This window comes from Sphaeramia orbicularis, chromosome 5 (genome assembly GCF_902148855.1).
Source record: "Sphaeramia orbicularis chromosome 5, fSphaOr1.1, whole genome shotgun sequence".
Lineage (NCBI taxonomy): Eukaryota > Metazoa > Chordata > Actinopteri > Kurtiformes > Apogonidae > Sphaeramia > Sphaeramia orbicularis.
In genome coordinates, this window is record NC_043961.1 from 17971384 (window position 1) to 17992108 (window position 20725).

The 20725-nt window shown below is 37.8% G+C and overlaps 1 protein-coding gene and 1 long non-coding RNA gene across 2 annotated transcripts in view; one reads left to right on the forward strand and one right to left on the reverse strand.

Moving 5' to 3' along the window:
* Positions 1 to 20725, forward strand: part of cadpsa (Ca2+-dependent activator protein for secretion a) — a 215487-nt gene that overhangs the window by 96930 nt on the left and 97832 nt on the right. Inside the window, exons 10-15 of the mRNA XM_030133642.1 lie at positions 9415 to 9523; positions 11360 to 11572; positions 11913 to 11924; positions 16701 to 16837; positions 17717 to 17904; positions 18590 to 18757. Coding sequence (XP_029989502.1) covers positions 9415 to 9523; positions 11360 to 11572; positions 11913 to 11924; positions 16701 to 16837; positions 17717 to 17904; positions 18590 to 18757 — 827 coding nt within the window. The remainder of the gene's footprint in view (positions 1 to 9414; positions 9524 to 11359; positions 11573 to 11912; positions 11925 to 16700; positions 16838 to 17716; positions 17905 to 18589; positions 18758 to 20725) is intronic.
* On the reverse strand, positions 673 to 14563 carry LOC115419049 (uncharacterized). Its single transcript, XR_003935391.1, has 3 exons — positions 14441 to 14563; positions 12630 to 12631; positions 673 to 685 (listed from the first exon to the last, which is right to left on the reverse strand). It is a non-coding gene; the product is annotated as an uncharacterized LOC115419049 (long non-coding RNA).

A 20725-nucleotide genomic window follows, 5' to 3' on the forward strand; every position in this document is an offset into this window, starting at 1 on the left:
TAAAACCACAGATCATGAAGATAATCATCATTTAACTCAAAATGAAACAGCCAACCTGAAAAACATCCACAAACAAAAATAAGAATAACCCCCAAAGATTCAACACAAATCAAGAACAAAAGGAAGCAGATGAAAAAACAGCCAGAAAAACGAAAACAAACAACAATAAAAACAGCAACAGGAGGTCACAATGAACTGATTTATGAAAGAATAAACTAATAAGGATCAAAACAACAAAATATGAATTATTCAAGCTAATAAACATTAGCTTTGGGATTAATAAGCATTAATTAACTAACCATTAATTAACAGTTAATTGAATTGTAACTAATGTGTCCTGAAATAACAGGTGACTGTATAGAGTTAATGTAAACATTATTTACATCTGTGAACAAATAAGGTGAATTTATGTCACAGATAAAATCATGAATTATGTTGTTATAAGTTTAAATGGAAATAAAAATGATAAAAGAACAATAGACATAAAACCATAAAAACTCTTTAGTAACTAAAGGCTGAATATTATTGAATCCAGTAATAAACAAAAACTAATGTTTAATAAACAATTAATGTTTAATAAACAATAATGAATATTTAAAAAAACATTAACTAACGTTTATTACTGTTTGGAATTATAAAAATAATTACACATATAATCTCCCTCCCTCCTTTCCTTATTTTCTTCCTGATTCATTGTTAATATTAATAAGTCCTTTTTTTCTAACCCTGAATCTCTTCCTTAAACCAACTCTGTGAGTTCAAACTGAACCATAAAGGTTCAGTGAAGTTCTCGTCTAAACCCGTTCATGTGATAAACTGAGTCTGTAAAAGTGTTGTTCAATAACATATGGTGGATTTGTCCCATTTTGTTCGATACCAGAACGTATTGAAATAAACTGGACCGAGTTTAACTGAAGGTCTGTGTGGTCCAGTTCAGTGGATTCACTAATGTTCTGCATGGTTCTGTACATGTGTCTGCTTCAGGGTGGTCATGTGACTCCACATTTTGGTGACTCTTCCTCCTCCTTTTCCTCCTCCTTTTCCTCCTCCTTTTCCTCCTCTTCCTCCTCCACTTCGTCCTCTTCTTCTTTCTCCTCCTCCTCTGCCTCCTCTTCCTTCTCCTCCTCCTCTTCTCCCCCTTTCTCCTCTTCCTCTTCCTTCTCTTCCTCCTTTTCCTCCTTTGTCTCTTCCTCCTCTTCCTTCTCCTCTTCTTCCTCCTCCGCTTCTTCCTCTTCTTCTGTCTCCTCCTCTTCCTCCTCTTCTTCCTCCTCCTCCTCCTTCCCCTCCTCTTCCTCTTCCTTCTCCTCCTCCTCTTCCTCCTCCTCCTCTTCTCCCCCTTTCTCCTCTTTCTCTTCCTCCTTCCCCTCCTCTTCCTCTTCCTTCTCCTCCTCCTCTTCCTCCTCCTCCTCTTCTCCCCCTTTCTCCTCTTCCTCTTCCTCCTCTTCCTCCTTCGTCTCTTCCTCCTCCTCTTCCTCCTCCTCCTCCTCTGTCCTCATATGACCCTCCTCTGGGCGTCCAGGCTGATTACAGATCTGCTAAAGCCTCGTCTTCGTGCTCAAACTAATCACACATCTGTCTGAGTTCAGTTTCAGTTCATTCAATCCCAGTTTTTTCATTTCAGTTCAGTTCATGTCAGTTCATAGACTTCACCACCCGACAGTATGTCCATAGAGACTTTTATACTTAACTTATTAAAATTTGGTGCTTATATTTATCTTCTGTCTACAAGTCACACATTGAATCCAAATACTGTATTAATCCCAGGGTTAGTTGCTGTGTGTTACAGTCGCTCCATTTAAGTATAATTAAAGTAGCAGGAAAGAAATTAATAATACTAGCAAATAAATAAACTAGAAAAGCAATCGGATCAGCCCCCTCCCCCCCAGTCACCACCAAAATGTAATCATTTGTTCCCCGTGCCAGTATCAACATTTCCTGAAAATTTCATCAAACCCCCTCACCCCCACCCCCGATCACCACCAAAATGTAATAATTTGTTCCTTGTGCCAGTATCAACGTTTCCTGAAAATTTCATCCAAATTCATCCATAACTTTTTGAGTTATCTTGCTAATAGACAGAGAGACAAACAGACAGACAGACAGACAGACAAACCCTGATGAAAACATAACCTCCACCGTTCCATGGTGGACGTAATAAACTAGAAAAGCGCTCGGAGAGCACATACCTCCTCCAAGGCCGATCAGCCCCCCCCCCCCCCCCCCCCCCCCCCCCCAATCACCAACAAAATGTAATCATTTGTTTCTTCTGCCAGTATCAACATTTCCAGAAAATTTCATCAAAATCCATCTAGAACTTTTTGAGTTATCTTGCTAACAGTCAAACAAACAAGCCCCGCTGAAAACATAACCAACAAAAACTCTATCTATCTATCTATCTATCTATCTATCTATCTATCTATCTATCTATCTATCTATCTATCTATCTATCTATCTATCTATCTATCTATCTATCTATCTATCTATCTATCTATCTATCTATCTATCTATCTATCTATCTATCTATCTATCTTTCTGTAAAACACTATATTAAACAATTTGAGCAGCAATTTGTATTAAACAATATAGACAGTACTGATAAATAATTCAGATTCAGAAAACTTTATTTATTCCCGGGGGTAATTTAATTAAAAGAAATGTAGAAAAATAAGAGTACAGAAATATTGTCACGTGTAATTATAATTATGTGGTTATAGTCTATTAACACTGCTACTTCATGTTAGCACAATTTGATATATGACTGTGGCAATTATACCATGAGCATATATATGTCAGGGTAGAGACTGCAATCTGGTAGGATCGGCGATTCTACCAGTAGAGACTCTGATCGTAGTCTCTACCGGTAGAAACTCCAATCAGAGCCTCTACTGGTAGAAACTCCAATCCGAACCCTAACCCTAACCCCTAACCCTAACCCTTCTACTGGCAGGATCGGAGTTTCTACCAGTAGAGACTACGATCGGAGTCTCTACTGGTAGAATCGCCGATCCTACCAGATCGCAGTCTCTACCCTTACATATATGTATGTATATATGTATGCATGTATGTGTGTATGTATGTATGTATGTATGTATATATATATATATATATATATATATATATATATATATATATATATATATATATGCTGTTCTACAGAAGTGGTTCAGATTCAGAGTTGGAATTTTAAAAATACAGGGTGGGGAAGCAAAATTTACAATGAACATTTAGTTGTTTTTTCTCAGCAGGCACTATGTCAGTTGTTTTGAAACCAAACATATATTGATGTCATAATCATACCTAACACTATTATCCATACCTTTTCAGAAACTTTTGCCCATATGAGTAATCAGGAAAGCAAACGTCAAAGAGTGTGTGATTTGCTGAATGCACTCGTCACACCAAAGGAGATTTCAAAAATAGTTGGAGTGTCCATAAAGACTGTTTATAATGTAAAGAAGAGAATGACTATGAGCAAAACTATTACGAGAAAGTCTGGAAGATACTATTAAAGAAGAATGGGAGAAGTTGTCACCCGAATATTTGAGGAACACTTGCGCAAGTTTCAGGAAGCGTGTGAAGGCAGTTATTGAGAAAGAAGGAGGACACAGAATAAAAACATTTTCTATTATGTAAATTTTCTTGTGGCAAATAAATTCTCATGACTTTCAATAAACTAATTGGTCATACACTGTCTTTCAATCCCTGCCTCAAAATATTGTAAATTTTGCTTCCCCACCCTGTATGTGCGCTATTTCATAAAAACTTTTGCCATATATCTGTTATACTATATCTAAGGGATACATATTTGTTAAAGGTACACTCAGTGTTCATTTGTTTTGTCAAATTTATGTGTTAATTAATTTACTTTCCCCAATTTGTCACCACCAAAATGTAGACTTCCATTCAGAATAAAAATCATTGTTTTAACTTTGCATAGTTTACTTCACCAGCCCCTGTACAGACTATTTTTCTAAAATTAATTTATAAGGTTTTCACAGCAAAACAGATTTAAATTAATATTGAAAAAAAAAAAAATAAATAATAATAATGTTGATTTTTTTTTTTTTTAGATTCGTTAAAATCTGCGTGTCATCTTTCTTTGTAACAATTACAAATGTGATTATATGGCCCTCAGAATCTTTGATAGTTGAAATTAGACGTACACCTAGACAATCTTTATCATAAAATGTTGGTTGGTGTCAAACATTTTTGTTTTTGACAAAATAACCTGTGTTTCGGCAGTGACTATACTGATGCGGTAGTGACCATAATTTTTAGATTGAAAGGTTATATTATTGTAACTTAACTATTTTTTTCTAAATTTTAACATAATTTATGTTTGAAATTAATTACAAAAATTGGACCCAATACCTACCTGCTGGGCATTCACCATCAAGGTTTGGAATGGTGGGGTAAATTCAGTCCAAGTACATGACAGGTTTAGCCCACTGCTCCCCAGAGGATGGGTCAAATGCAGATGAATTTCAGATATGTACGTTTAAGACAAGGAATGAGACTTTAACCTTATTGTCAATTCATTATAATACAGTAGTAGTAATTACATGACCAGTGGATCTAACGTCTATGTCCATTTATTTGGATGGATAAAAAAGGGTCATAACTAAAAACATTCAATACAAACATTTGAGTGGAGTTACAAATTAAAGATAAAACTGGTAAAGAAGGCATCAGAGTGTGTGAACTTTCCACAACTAAAGTTACTATGTGTGAACAATAACTGGTGTACTTCACCTTGAGCAATACTTTCATTTATTTCTTTATTTAACCTTTATTTAACGATGGTAAGTTAGTTGAGAACTGATTCTCATTTACAATAACGACCTGGCCAAGAGGCAGCATACCAACAGCCATTATGGTACAGTTGTGACTGTTTTGGTAGTGACAATTTTAGCTTTTTTTAACAAAACTCAGCAATGCTAGGTTAACAATGTCTACTAATCACAGATTTGAGAAGGTGTCCCTACATAAAAACATAATATTGATCAATAAAAACAAAAACATTTATTTATTTGCAGAAATTATGTGTTTGGTAGTGACAGTCTTAAAAAAGCATTATGATTTTCAGAATTTGCAACGCAATTACTTAAAATCGGTCCTACTTCTGTACTCACCATCTGGTGAATATTTGGTGTATGTGGCTGAAAACAGACTCACCCTATGGACTATAACTCATGTTTCGGTAGTGACATGAAAACACAGGACAGCTTTTTAGACGTATATTTCTTGAATTAAAAAAAAACACAAAATCAATTTTAATATTTCAACTTCCCTTTAAAATAAATCAAAAAGATACATAAATAAACACACTTTTGAAGAACGTAAAAAGTCATTTAAATGATATTGTCATCCATTGAAATTTAGATGTTAGAAGTCAGGACAGCCTCCTCCCAATACAAAGTCGCATATAAAGGTATAAAGGAGGACATTTTTAATGTTTATTGAAAGCTATCTGAACTAATGCTTTTGGACTGACTGGATCATAACATGATATATATATATATATATATATATATATATATATATATATATATATATATATATATATATATATAAACATTTCCTATTTTAGTTTGTGGGTAAAATACAACCTCAACTATATTAATTAGTCCCATTAGCTTCCATCACTATCCAGGTGATTCTTTCTCTAATTATGTTTTGTTATTCAAGAATACAGGAAAATAGACTTACGATTTTTAAGAATTCAGATTCTGATTTTTTTTTTTTTTTTTTTTTTGTTATTTAACCCATAAAGACCCAGAGCTACTTTTGTGTCAGTACCCAAATGAATTTTCCTCAATATTTAATCTTTCTTAAGTGATTTACAACATTTATTGTATATTATCTTCTTTATTTTGCATTTTTTCAGTGAAAATTGTGTATTTTCAAGTATTTAATTTACTGATTATGTAGATGTTCATTAAAGCTCAGATTAAGTTGAGGGTTTTTATATCAGAAACACAGAAAACTGAAAAAACAGTGACATTTTCAACAAAGATATCATTAACTGAACATAAACCCAGTGTATCCATCCACTGTCACTGATCCAACTCCATGGGTTTTACTAGTGAATCAATGTTGTAGAAGATGACAGTGTTTCCTAGGGACTACAGAGCTTCTGAATGTCCAAATGGGCCATATCTGATGACCATGAAAAGATGAGAAACTGTATTTTACACCAATTATTTCCATGTATTGATAGGATTAATGGATCAACTAGTATTAAACATTTACATCAGTGGATGGTTTTGTTTGCCAGTCACTGTTTGGGTCTTTATTGGTAAAACATTACATCATAGATGCACTGCTAAATGAAATTACATTTAAAACACATAGATAAAACACTATGAATCCAGTAAATAAGATATTATGGGGATATATATTAAATAAGTGTGCACAAAGATTGTTGTGTTATTGTTGTGAATCGATCAATATGTATGAAGGGTTAAACCTCAGAACCTGGGTGGATACAGGTTCCACTGATATGGACTGAGTTTTATAATGGATCTAAGTGGATCATAGTCGTCAGAGGGTTCTGGTTTTCATTAGGTGTTATCTACGGCGTTTGCTTTCAGATTTAACGGTAAACATTTCTAATCATCTGTAATTGTATTTTTGGGTCTAATTAAAAACTTCACTGAGCTCATGTCGACATGTTTGCATCCAACTTTTTTGCTTTTGGCTGGTGAACTTTGTTTGAGAACACAAATGCCACATCCAGCAAATCATGTGCATGGTTGGTGTCCATGTGTTTCCTGTAATGATGTGAGCGTAACGGACTGAAGCCTCCCCCTTCTCGTTTACCCGCCGTCGCTCTGCTTGACTGACAGCTCACAGAGGAGATGGGCACCGGCAGAGGAGAAGCCGGTGTGTTCGGGGTGGGTGGGGGGTCGGAGGTGGGGGTGGGGGGAGTTGGTTGAGTCCTGGAGGCCAGGGAGCTGCTGGAGAGTCGGTCCGGTTCCCTCCGTCTTCCACGTGGCCCGGGGTCTCATCAGCGCCGTTGTGAGGAATCTCATTTGTCACGCACACACACACCGAATGCAGCTGCATCCGCACTGAGAGCTGCCACTTACAGCGGCGGAGGTGGCGACAGCGGCCGATCGGCCCCGGCTGCTGATTGGTTAAGACAGGCTGAAATGACTGGCAGCTACAGCAGCAGCTACAGTTACAACTACAGCTACAACTACAGTTACAACTACAGCTACAGCTACAACTACAACTACAGTTACAACTACAGCTACAGCAGCAGCTACAGCTACAGCTACAACTACAGTTACAACTACAGCTACAACTACAGCTAAAGCTACAGTTACAACTACAACTACAGTTACAACTACAGCTAAAGCTACAGCTACAACTACAGCTAAAGTTACAGCTACAACTACAGCTACGACTACAGTTACAACTACAGCTACAACTACAACTACAGTTACAACTACAACTACAGCTACAGTTACAACTACAGCTAAAGCTACAGCTACAACTACAGCTACAGTTACAACTACAGTTACAACTACAGCTACAGCCAAAGCTGCAACAACAGCTAAAGCTACAACTACAGCTAAAACTACATCTACAACTAAAGCTAAAGCTACAACTACAGCTGCAACTAAAACTACAGCTACAACTACAGCCACAGCTAAAACTACAGCTACAACTACAGCTAAAGTTACAGCTACAGTTACAACTACAGCTACAACTACAGCAAAAGCTACAGCTACAACTACAACTGGAGCTAAAGCTACAACTAAAACTACAACTACAGCTAAAGTTACAGCGACAGCTAAAACTACAGCTACAACTACAACTACAGCGAAAGCTACAGCTACAACTACAGCTAAAGTTACAGCTACAACTACAGCTACAGTTACAACTACAGCTACAACTACAGCAAAAGCTACAGCTACAACTACAACTGGAGCTAAAGCTACAACTAAAACTAAAACTACAACTACAGCTAAAGTTACAGCTACAACTACAGCCACAGCTAAAACTACAGCAAAAGCTACAGCTACAACTACAACTGGAGCTAAAGCTACAACTAAATCTAAAACTACAACTACAGCTAAAGTTACAGCTACAACTACAGCTATAGCTAAAACTACAGCTCCAACTACAGCGAAAGCTACAGCTACAACTACAGCTAAAGCTACAACTACAACTATAGCTACAACTACAACTACAGCTACAGTTAGAGCTACAAGTACAGCTAAAGCTACAGTGATAGCTACAGCAACTGCAAGAGCTGAAGCTACAGCGATGCTAATGTCACCACACAACAATACGGCGAGCTTGACATGACAGCCGCCATGCTCACATACCAGCCCCACCATGAAATATGAGATGGTGGGGGCCTTTGATTCACTAACACAAGGACCATTTATACGAAAAAAACTCAGACAGTTTAAGTCCAGTCTGTAAGATTCAGGACGATTTACCTGCACAAACTGGAGGTTTTCATTTATGTATAAACATATCGTATAGAATTTAACCCATATGTCTCTAATCCCAAATTACACACACATCTTTATTCTAAACATTGATGATAAGAATTTCAGATTTATATTTCATTGAAAGTAGAAAAACTACTTCTAGTGCTCTTAAAAGCAGTTGGTACACATGTGCATATGTTTTGGTAGTGCCCCCTCTGGTCGCTTGTGTTTACTGTTTCACTTCCTTACCTGCACACTTATTTTTAATCATTTGTCACTTAGGCCTAACACTAAGTAAGAAATGGAAGGGTTTGGCAGTGACCTCTCACAGATATCTCATTACTGTATTTCAGTTTGTTCATGGGCTTTGATATTTTTTAGATGTTATATATTTCTGTTTATCTATTATTCATGCTCAGGTTAAGGATTAGCTTCTTTTTGCAGTTTTTGCTCTGATACTATGCAGTTTTCAGAGGTTGGATCCAACAGATGGGATGTTTTTTTTTTTATTAATTATTTTTTTTACTTTTTCCCACTATTTTTACTCCCATTATTGTTAATATTTAATTTGTAATCCTTTTCACCTGTATAATTTGCATAATTTTTCAAATTCTGACCCATCCACTAAAATCAGCACATTATAAATGTTAAATTCCTACACTAACGCTCTTCTACCAAGTGAGTACAAAATGCACATTGACACATTTTAGCATTTAACAGTTGCCCTTGCACAAAAAATAATAATGTATATTAACCAATGTTGGTGTTAATCATTAACATATGACAGGATGAAAAGATAAAACAAATAACTAATCAGTTTTTATGTGTAGTATATATATGGTAGTTAGAAGGACCGCTGGGTGGGAAACCAGAGGGATAAATGTTTTGTTGTTCTTAATGGTTCTACGTGTCCATGGTTGTGTATCTGATGACTGCATGTTTCCTCTGTCTCTGATTGGTTCAGGTGAGTCAGTACACCTTTGCCATGTGCAGCTACAGAGAGAAGAAGGCGGAGCCAGTGGAGCTGCTGCAGTTGGATGGTTACACTGTAGACTACACTGACCCACAACCAGGTAAGAACAGTACCATCACACAGGACATCAACCAGGTCACTGAACAAGACTTCATTACATATATTGTGAAGCAGCGCTGACATGATAATCTGGCGTTAATAGGTCAAGGGTATCAAACATACGGACCCTGGGCCAAAACCAGCCCACCAAAGGGTCCAATGTGGCCCAATGGATGAATTTGTAAAAATTACCCTGAGGATATTAACAGTTAAGGATGTTCAGGATCCACATTTAGCCCAATGTGATACCACTTTATTTGTTTTAGTATGAAACATTGCAAAAAATTGAATTACATTATGAAAATTTTTACATTTGCAAACTTTCCTTTAACAAAAAATAACACAAAAAACCTACAAACTTAAAATTTCTCAAGAAAAATCAGTGTAGTTGTACCAATATTCTGTCTTGTGTATTTGTAGATCCACTGTGATCTGTAGGTACATGTATAAACAATAAACCGAGGCAGAATATTGTTAAAACTGCACTGATTTTTCTTAAGAAATTTCAGGTTCATATTTTTCACATTTTTCGAGGAAGAATAGTTTGAAAATAGAAACATTTTCCTAATTTAATTTTACTTTTTTTGCAGTAAAACAAAGAGAAATATTTGATATTTGTCTTTATTCATAGGTTATGCTGTTCTTATTTTACTGGTCTGATCCACTTTAGATCAGATTAGTTTGAATGTGGAACCTGAACTAACATGAATTGGATGTCTCTGTTGTAGGTGGATGCAGCTGCTGTTTTCTGATTCAGTGTGTTCAGAGACTCCACCTTTTCACCAGTTCACTGATTAGTTTCACTATGATCCTCCAAGCAGAACAACAGTGGGATCAATAAGTACATCAAACCTCAGATGCTTGTTTCCCGTTAACAGAAAATTAAAAGGTGGCACATCTGCCAACTCATTTTAGCGTTTGCTCTTTTTTCTGTGTGATGTTGAGCATCGAAACTGCAGTAACTGCTCTGAGGTCAGACAGAAAACCAACAGGAGTCACAGATGCAGAAGCTGTGGAATAAAACAACCATTTATCTGTGCAGATGCTCATGGATGAAAACCAGAACTATTAAGACTAGATTAGATTCTTCATATATGTTTTCTGAATATGATTTCTTGACTCTCTTGAATATATAACAGTTCTCAGTAAGAGATGTCAATATAGTTACAATTGACTACTGATAGGAAGTCCCATATGGACTTTCATTTGGGTCCATGACTTTTGACCTTGATTGACCTTGATGGGTCAAACTCAAGGTCACCAGTGTCTACCTTTCAACAATCTTCTCTGAAACTACTGGTCGGATTAATTTTTAATTTTATATGTATCTTCTTTGGGACAATGTCTACAAAGTTTGTTAACAATTTTGACAAATTTAGATTTCTGATTTTTGACAAATTTTTGAAATACTAAAAATGTTCCTTTCCTTATAATGGTCCATATTTTGATGGTTTATAACGTGTAAATGGTTACAGATATCAATCTAGTTCATATTGATCACTGATTGAAGTCATATATGGACTTTAATTGAATGAGTTGAGTTCTCCTCCAGTGAAAGTACCACCCACTTCTATTGGCAGATTGATCTCCTTCATCCAGACCACAGGACTAGAATATAAAACAGAACCTGACAACCTCACAAATTCAACTGGTATTGATTCACATAGAACAGGACACTGACATACAGGGACACTGGAACTATTTTTATCTTCTCCAGCTCCACCTTTTTGTCTATATATGATCACCACGTTGATAACAGCCAAACACCAAACATTCAGACCCTGTCACAGATTTCCTTAACGTTGGGTTTTCCTGTTCCTCGTGGCGTGTCCTGCAGGTTTGGACGGTGGTCGGACATTCTTCAATGCTGTGAAAGAGGGAGACACTGTGATCTTTGCCAGCGATGATGAGCAGGACCGGATCCTGTGGGTCCAGGCCATGTACCGGGCCACGGGCCAGTCCCACAAACCAGTCCCTCCCACCCAGGTCCAGAAGCTGAACTCCAGGGGGGGCACGGCACCGCAACTGGACGCACCCATATCCCAGTTCTGTAGGTTCACGTCATGAAGGTCCAAACATTCAGTGTGTTGATTCATTAAGTCATTAATTCAGACTCTTGTAAGTTGATATGATCTCCTGTGAACATGTAGAACTTCCTGATTTCTCGGCTGATGCATCTGGTCTTTGGTTGGTGATGGTAGTTTCTGTTGCTCAGCCATTGTGTGTCTGGTTTGTGGTCTTGGTTATCATCTTTCACTGCTGTTGGCTCTACGTCGTAGATCTGCTGTAGTGTTCAGTGCTGGTGGCTTTGCTGTGTGTCTTTATGTTTCTGTTTGTTTGTTCCTTCTTCCTCTTCGTCTTCTTCTAAACCTTGACCGTTTCATCTGTAGCTGGATTAAAGGGTAAGTGCTTCCCTCGCCCGTTTTCTTCCTCCTGCTTCTTTTTTGCTCTTCCATTGCTCTTCCTTTTACTCAGATCTTTCAGCCCATGAATGGACAAACTATAAGGTGACCTGCATGTAGAACTGACAGCATTTAGACCTGGGGTGTCAAACATACAGCCTGCAGGCCAAAACTGGCCCACCAAAGGGTCCAGTCCCACTCACCAAAGGGTCCAATCCCACTCACCAAAGGGTCCAATCCCACCTACCATAGTGTCCAATCCCACCTACCAAAGGGTCCAATCCCATTCACCAAAGAGTCCAATCCCACCCACCATAGGGTCCAATCCCACCTACCAAAGGGTCCAATCCCATCCACCAAATTAATAGATTAATGAAATACAAAAATTACACTGAAGATATTAACAATCAAGGATGTTCAAACCATTTTAGTTCAGGTTCCACATTCAGATGAATATGATCTAAAGTGGATCAGACCAGTAAAATAATAACAGAGTAACAGAAATAATGACAACTGCAAATGCTTGTCTTGTTTTAGTGTAAAAAAAGTAAAATTACACAAAAATGTTTACATTTACAAACTATTATTTAACAAAAAAATATAAATAACTTGAATAAATACAGTATGAACCTTAAATGTCTTAATATAAATCAGTGTAATTGTACTAATATTCGGCCTGTTATTAAATGTTTTGTGTGTTTATACATCTGCTGTGATCTGAAGTTATAATGTACATGTGGAAATGATAAACTGAGAATATTGTTAAAACTGTTTGTCAGTTTTTCATATTTGTTCATATTATCCACATTTTAAGGAAACTTTGTAGAAGTAAACATTTTCATAATGTAATTTTACTTTTTTCACTGTTCTCATTTTAGTGGTCTAATCCACTTTAATAATAATAATAATAATAATAATAATTTATTTGTAAAGCGCTTTCAGTCAAAGTGCTGTACAGATATAAAATCAATCACAATAAAACAATAAAACATAAAAGCACTTTAGATCATATTGATCTGAATATGGAACCTGAACTGAAATGAGTTGGACATCCTTGATCTAAAAGAATTTTATTTAATTTTTTAGCAAAAATCAGGTATTTTTCAACATTTTCTTTGCTGATTATGTAGATGTTCTTTTAAATTCAAAGGTTATTATATCAAAACAGAAAACTGAAGAAAAAGGGACTTTTTCAGCAAAATATGTTGTTAACTGGACAAACAATGCATCAGATGGGGAAAAGTCGTCTTTTTTGCAGATATTCTGAATGTTTGGTTTCTATTTCCATTCATCTAGTCATAAAATTTACAAACAAAATACCAAAAAAATTATGCAAACTATATTTGGTAGACGACTTTGCTCTTTTAACAATTTCCACATTAAATTCCTTTTCTTTTACGTTACACAGGTGTAAAAGTGACGACGACAGTCTATCCGACCCAGAATGCAGTGGGGGCAGAGCTGGTAAAAAAAAAAGCCTCCTGCTTGTTGTCGGCGAACAGCGGCGCTTAACGTGTATTTGTATAAGTGAATTTAGTGAGGGAGCTGTTTTTGACACAACCCCTGCAGCCCCACTGAGTCCCAGCAGCTGGTAATTACCACGTTAAGAGTGCCAGGCCATGAATAATACAGTGTGGATGCTGCACAATTAAATCAGGCAGCAATCAGTCAATGTTACCAAATAACTACATGCCAGTTCACACCTGGATCAGTGCAATGAATAATATAACATCATCACGCCACCGCCACCGCCGACCCACATCAAAATAGACCACATTAAAACACTGTAACAACAAAGAGGAATTAAGGAGGAGGTTTTCAACGGCTCTGAGGTGACGTGAGCTTCACAGTTTACCCTCGTTCTTGTTACGGTGACTGACAGTTTAATTTGTTTTGTCGTATTTGATCAAATAGAATAAAACAACAGCAGATTTTCAGCTACAGTCGAACGAGAACGATTGGAATTTCTGTCTGCCGTTGACAGACTTGAATCCTCTGGTATCGGCCCCTAGAGGTCCTTTACTCACTTAAACCACGTAATCTGTGCAGTGGGGTAGTAATGTCAGAATGTTTTACAGACGGTTTGTTTTTAGCTTTTTAACTTTTTTTTTTTTTTTTACTTTTTTTCTTATATTTCATGAACAAAAATGTCAAATACTCAATAAGTGTCATATTATAACCCTTTAAATGTTCTGTTTGTAATGGAAATAACCCATATTTTTTGATACAAAAAACACAAAAACAGATTTTTTTTCCAATTACGACACACTTTCAGTGACAGTGTATCATTCTCTAATTCGTCGAGCCATGTCATGTGACCTTTTCTGCCGTTGAGTACAAGCAATGCTGATTTACTGTTGTTTCTGTACCTGCTTAAATTAGGATTTTTTTTAATGATTATTATTTTTTAATCATGTTATTACTGATTCAACTCACAGCAGGAAAGATGTTGTTTCAGGAAACTGCAGTAATACCAGAGGTTAGGGAGTACAAATACTTCAATACTGTACTCGTACTTTGTTGTTTATTCTTTTTGATTTTTGTTCAATTAATGCTTATTCTGTTCAATTTTGATTTAATACTTCCTTTATTTTAATTTATTTAACAGGTATTTTGATCATTTTTGTTGCATAATTTGTTGATTTAAAAATCATCTTAATATGTGAATCCCACAAACCCATGGAGTTTGATGAATGACAGTGGATGGAGACACTTATTGATAGATTTTACTGATTTTACTTGTTCAGTTTTCTCTGTTTCTGATTAAATAACCATTAAGTTTAATCTGAGCTTTTATGAATCAGTGAATTAAATATAAGAAAATAGCTGATTTACACTGAAAAAATGCAAAATACAGAGGATAATATGAGAATAAACGGTGATAAATCACTTAAACAAGGCTTACTAGAGATAAGAATTCATTTGGGAGCTGTCATAAAAGTATCTTTATTAAAGGAAAAGATGGAAATTCTACACAATGGTGCAAAAACTATGAACCAATGCAGATTTAGGAGTTTGATAGTTGGAAATATTGTCTTAAAATTATATTATTTTGCAATTAAACACATTCATTTTATATAAAAAATAATAATATTATGTTTGTTTATTGAATGTTAATATGGTACTGATCATTTGGAGTATTATTGACCATGGGCGCAGACCCCGGCCCAGACCCTCCTGTGGATCCATACATGAATAGCAGCTGTCAATCATTGTCAGGGTGGTCCCTCCCCAGCCCAGACGGACCGGGGTGACTAATGTCAGTGCATGTTACTGTCCACCCTCCGCCTCCATTCCCTCTCAGTCACATCAAGCCGACCTGACAGCCCACCGCCACTCACCGAAGGGGGACCACAATGTCACCTTTTTAGATTTTTGGGGGAGGTGGGTGGGACTTGTTGAGGGGACGCGATCGGCTTCCGGCGCCGGGGTCTTTGTCTGTCGGTGATTGACAGCTGGGGTGCCTTCGCTCGGCAGTGAAGAGGTCGTTGGCTGACAAATCCCAGGGTCGGTGGTTGGTGTAACCTTCATCAGTGTCTTCAGACGTCAGGTTGGAATGGGGTGACGTGACGAGTGGCTCTAGTGGTGAACTGACGTCCACCTGAAACCGCAAAGATGACCATGATACGAGTTTAACCTCAACAGAGTTAATACCATATATAAACCTGATCCAAGAAGAATTAGAACCCAACACAAAAGAAAACGAAACCAGCATAAAAACCCACTATTTATCAAAAAATATTACCAGTACCCTGTATGTCAGCGTCCTGTTCTTTGTGAATCAATCCCCAGTTGAATGTGTGAGGTTGTCAGGTTCTGTCTCTTATGTTAGAGTCCTGTGGTCTGGATGTAGGGGATCAGTCTCCCAGTAGAAGTGGATGGTACTTTCACTGGAGGAGAACTCAACTCATTCAATCAGAGTTCACATATGACTTCTATCAGTGATCAATAGGAACTAGATTGATATCTGTAACTATTTACATGTTATAAACCATCAAAATATGGACCATTAGAAGGAAAGGAACATTTTTAATACCTCAAAAATTTGTAAAAATAATTCAAAAATCAAAATTTCTCAAAACTGTGAGGAAACTTCGTAGACATTGTCCCAAGGAAGATACATAAATGAATTAAATGAATCCAATCAGTAGTTTCAGAGAAGGAGATGTTTGAAGAAATAGCTAACGAAGATGATGAAGACAAAGACGACTTGGGATGGGAAATCAGGCCATTGGTCAAAACTCATTTCTGATATAACCCTATGGTCAAATCTTTACTGTTTGGTTGTTTGATCTGTTCATAATGAGTAAGGATATTGAAAGTTTATCATTGATATTTACTTTGTCATGATCCTAATTTGAGATATTGTATCACCAAACCTGGCGTCCCTCAGAGGTCGATCCGCTGACTCCTCTGGTTTAGGACGTGATGAAGGTTTGGACCTGAATGAACATAAATGTGGGCCTGAGACCAGAACTAACCTCTAACCTCCAGATCTGCCTCACCTTTACCTGCCTGTTCATGACGCGCCCACAGTGGAGTTAAATCCTGCACAAACGAATCAAAACATACAAAAATATAAACACAGTTGGAGCTGAGTGTGTTTTTTCCCATTCAGCTCAAATCATGAATTGGCTGTTGTCGTTGGTCAAATGCAGATTTGCTTTATTGTGGGCACATTTTACTACATTTTATTAACACCCTTTTACATCTCCTCTTCTATTGACTGTCGTCTGTCTGTCAGTTTCCTCATTGGTTGATTTGTCATGTGCACAGACGCTGATCGAGCCCAGAAACACGGCATGGATGAGTTTATTTCTGCTAACCCCTGTAACTTTGACCACGCTTCGCTGTTTGAGCTGGTCCAGCGCCTCACATTGGACCACAGACTCAATGACTCCTACTCCTGCCTGGTACGAAACACCTACAACACCTGCACAAGAGCTTCAGCTTCAGTTTACCCACAGGCTTCATAGAGTCAGACTCAGAAACAGGATGATTTGGTTTAATATTACTGTTAAAGCCTGCGAAGTCCTGTGGTATTGATGTGACTGTTAGTTCTTTATTATCAAGTATTAACACATTATTATCATGTTATTACTGAACTAATGCAGCTTGTTTTCTGTAAGTATCTCTAGATCCTAAAACCTTATTCACAAACTCTCATATGTAATATTTTATATATACTGAAAAATATCTACAACACAACGCTCTGACTGTCTTTGTTTGTCTTTGTATGTTTATGGCTACATTCAGAAAACAGGTCTTAATGCACAATTTGTATTTTTTGGTGAACTCTAATTATTTTGTGGGCTCGTTCATATTACACATTAAATGCGACTTCTATCAGTTTTGAGTATGAACTGAATGCGACTGTAAAGTGACCCGCATGCATAAAAGAGGTCCTGACATAATAAGTGACCACATAGGCACGCGCTGTGTTTACAGAAGTAAATATGGTTTTCTCACCATTGCTCCTCCTGGGACAGAGAATTGTGACGTTTGTTGCATTTCAATAACGTAAAGGTTGGATAAATGCGACCTGGCTGTTCAGACTGAAGTCTCATTAGAAAATATCAGATACGTATTGGATTTAGGACCACATCTGAAAGTGGCCTGGACTGGATCTGAAAAAATCAGATTTGTGCTGTTCAAACTGTCTTTAACAGATTGGATACAGGTCACATATGGGCAAAAAAATCAGATTTGGGCCACATTGGCCTGCAGTCTGACCGTAGCCTATGTGTCTCATTGTATCTCATTGTGTCTGTACGTCTCATTGTGCGTTTCAGGGCTGGTTCAGTCCGGGTCAGGTGTTTGTGTTGGATGAGTACTGTGCTCGTTACGGCGTCCGTGGTTGCCACCGACACCTGTGCTACCTGAGCGACCTCCTGGAGAGGGCGGAGAACGGCGCCATGATCGACCCCACCCTCCTTCACTACAGCTTCGCCTTCTGTGCCTCCCATGTCCACGGAAACAGGTATGAAACCAGTCCAGTCCAGTCTTGTCCGGTCACTTTCGGTCCAGTCCAGTTTAGTCTGGTCTGATCCAGTCCTGGGTCTTTGACTTTGTACAATGGTTCAATGGTTAAAAAAAAAAAAAAAAAAAAAAAAGAATAGCAGGGAGGTGAAACAGTAGGCGAGCACTGATGGTTCATACAAGCCCCTTCACACCATCACTGTCCTTGTCCTGGTTCTGGTCCTTGTCTTGGTTCTGGTTCTGTGGTTTGGACTTGTAGACCTCATAGGTCTGTATTCTGCAGTAGCTAACGGATGCTAACAGATGCTAATAGCTGATTAATCTTAAGGTTTTACTTTTATTTTTTTGCATTTGTTTTGTTTATCACTGATGTTAAAACAGATGAATTCAAGCCCAAACTCAACCCAGACTTTGGACCCAGTAAAAATGGACAGTTAGAGAGTAGTTTTAGATCAGGTTCTGGTTCTGGTTCTGGTTCTGGTTCCGGTTCCGGTTCCGATCCCCCCCTTCATGATCCACTTCTGCTTTAATTTGCCTGTTTGCATGTTCTTTCTTTGTCATTTTTTGTTGTTTGCATGCTCACGTTTCTCTTTTCCCTCCTTTCTTCACCTCTGTCACTTCTTTACTTCCTTCACTTTGACACTGTACTGACCCCTCACTCCAAACGCCACCCCCCCCCCCCCCAGTCAACGTGTGTCCGAGTTGTTAAACTGGCCAATTTCTGAGGCCGAACTGGAGCGAGCCCTGTTCGCCTCCCCCCCTGAATCCCCCGCCCAAACCAGGAAAGAACTACGAATCATTGAGTTCATGAAGAAGAGGGACTTCAGGTCTCCACTGTTCTCTGGATCCAGAAGGTAAGACCTGGGGTCAAAGGTGAAGCCTGCTCTGAAACACCTGGAGGTTCAGAGAGTGGTTTTTATCTAACAGTTCTTTACATTATTAAACACCTACAGTCTGATCAGAACGCAGCCTCCTGATGTTAATGTTCCATCTTTGTTTTCATGATGGATCATGTGGGTTAGATAAGACAGTCGGAAGTGAAGAATCTGGAAACATCCGAACAGATCCTCATAGCTATGGTTGAAGGTCTGTAACTGCAGCAGATCTCAGTCCCCCAGGAGGTGAACCGTTTGTGGACCAGGTCTGGATCCATAATCTTGGATGTTGTGAAGGTTCTGTCACCTTCAGGAGACAGTTTTCACTTTCTCTGAAATGAAGGCGGTTATTTGCCTCCTCCTCCTCCTCCTCCTCCTTCTCCTTCTTCTTCTTCTTCTTCTTCTTCTTCTTCTTCTTCTTCTTCATAAAAAAATTAATTTTCTGTGATTCCAGCTTCTTAAATTGGAATTTTTTTTTTTTTTTGGGAGTTTAAACTGAGTATCTTTGGGTTTTGGACTAAATCCGGACACATGAGGGCATCTTTTCAACACTTTATCACCATGTTGTGATATTTTCTAAACAAAAACAATTGATCAATCAATAGTAGTTGGTCATTAGGCCTCTCAATGTTATATTTAACCCCTACCTGTCTGAGAACGGAGTCCAGAGAAGGCTGTAGAACTCTTGTTTCTTGTCAGATCATTTCAATATCAATATGCTGAGAGGGAATTATTGGATTTCCTGTCAAACCGTCAAACTCTGCAGCTTTAATCCTCAGTGAAACCCGCGGATATCTGCAGTAAACTGGGCTGAACTCAGCAGCAAAAAGACTTTAAACCCAACTCTGTCCTGGTGTCATCGTCACATTCGTCCTTTTTCTCATCCGTCCGTGTCTTTATTTTGTCTTTTCTTGGAGCGAGTGTCGTCCATCTGTCCAGGCGGATCAGAAAAGGCCTCAGTCCTCACCCAGTTTGTCAGCAGGACGGAGGGGGACGGCGGACGGATTGATGGACATGTAGATGGATGGATGGGGATGGGGGGGTGGGGGGATGGGACTCGCAGACAGCCCTCTGTGACCTTTGCCCTCAGCGCCGGAGTGGCCCTCGTCTATCTTTGTTACTCTTCATCCGCAGATGGCTGACTGTGATGTTGACAGATTTGATGTCCGAACACATCACAGCAGATTAGAGCCGATGTAAATACTGCAACTTAGAAAACTGGACGCACACTGGGACGGAGACGGAGGTGGAGGTTTCATGGACCATGTGTCACCGAGATGCTAAGAATGGCACTGAACCTCCAGGAAATGACATCACTGATCTGTACGCCACCGCCTGTAAACTGCTCATCTGCGGCTGAAGACGCCCATTTAAAACTCAGTGTTCAGGGTGTAATATTTTCTGAAAAAATCCAAATATTACAAGAATAAAGTCATAATATAGTAAGAATAAGGTTAAGCCTTTACGAGACTGAAATGGCAAAATATAAAGAACACAGTTGAGTTAAAATAGTTGTGATATTTCAGGAAAAGGGTCAAAATATTATTAGAATAAAGTCAGAATTATTAGAAAGTATTTAAAGAAGAAGTCATAAAAAAGAAAAAAAAAAAAGCCTTCTGGTATCCAGGTGAGCGTATTATGCACACTTTACACTTCATGTTATCAAAGGTCATATAATTTTTCACAATGTATTTTAGGTCAGATTTCAAAAGTTGCTCATTTTTGTATGATTTTTTAAAATTCTGATCCATCCACTAAAATCTTCACATTATAAACAATGTTAAATTCCCATACTATCACCCTTCTACCAAGTGAATACAAAATTCACACAGACACATTTAGCATTTAACATTTGACCCAGCACAAAAAATAATAATGTATATTAACCAATGTTGGTGTTAATCATTGTTGTGAAAGTTTAGTTTTTAAATGTAAATTTTTTTTTTT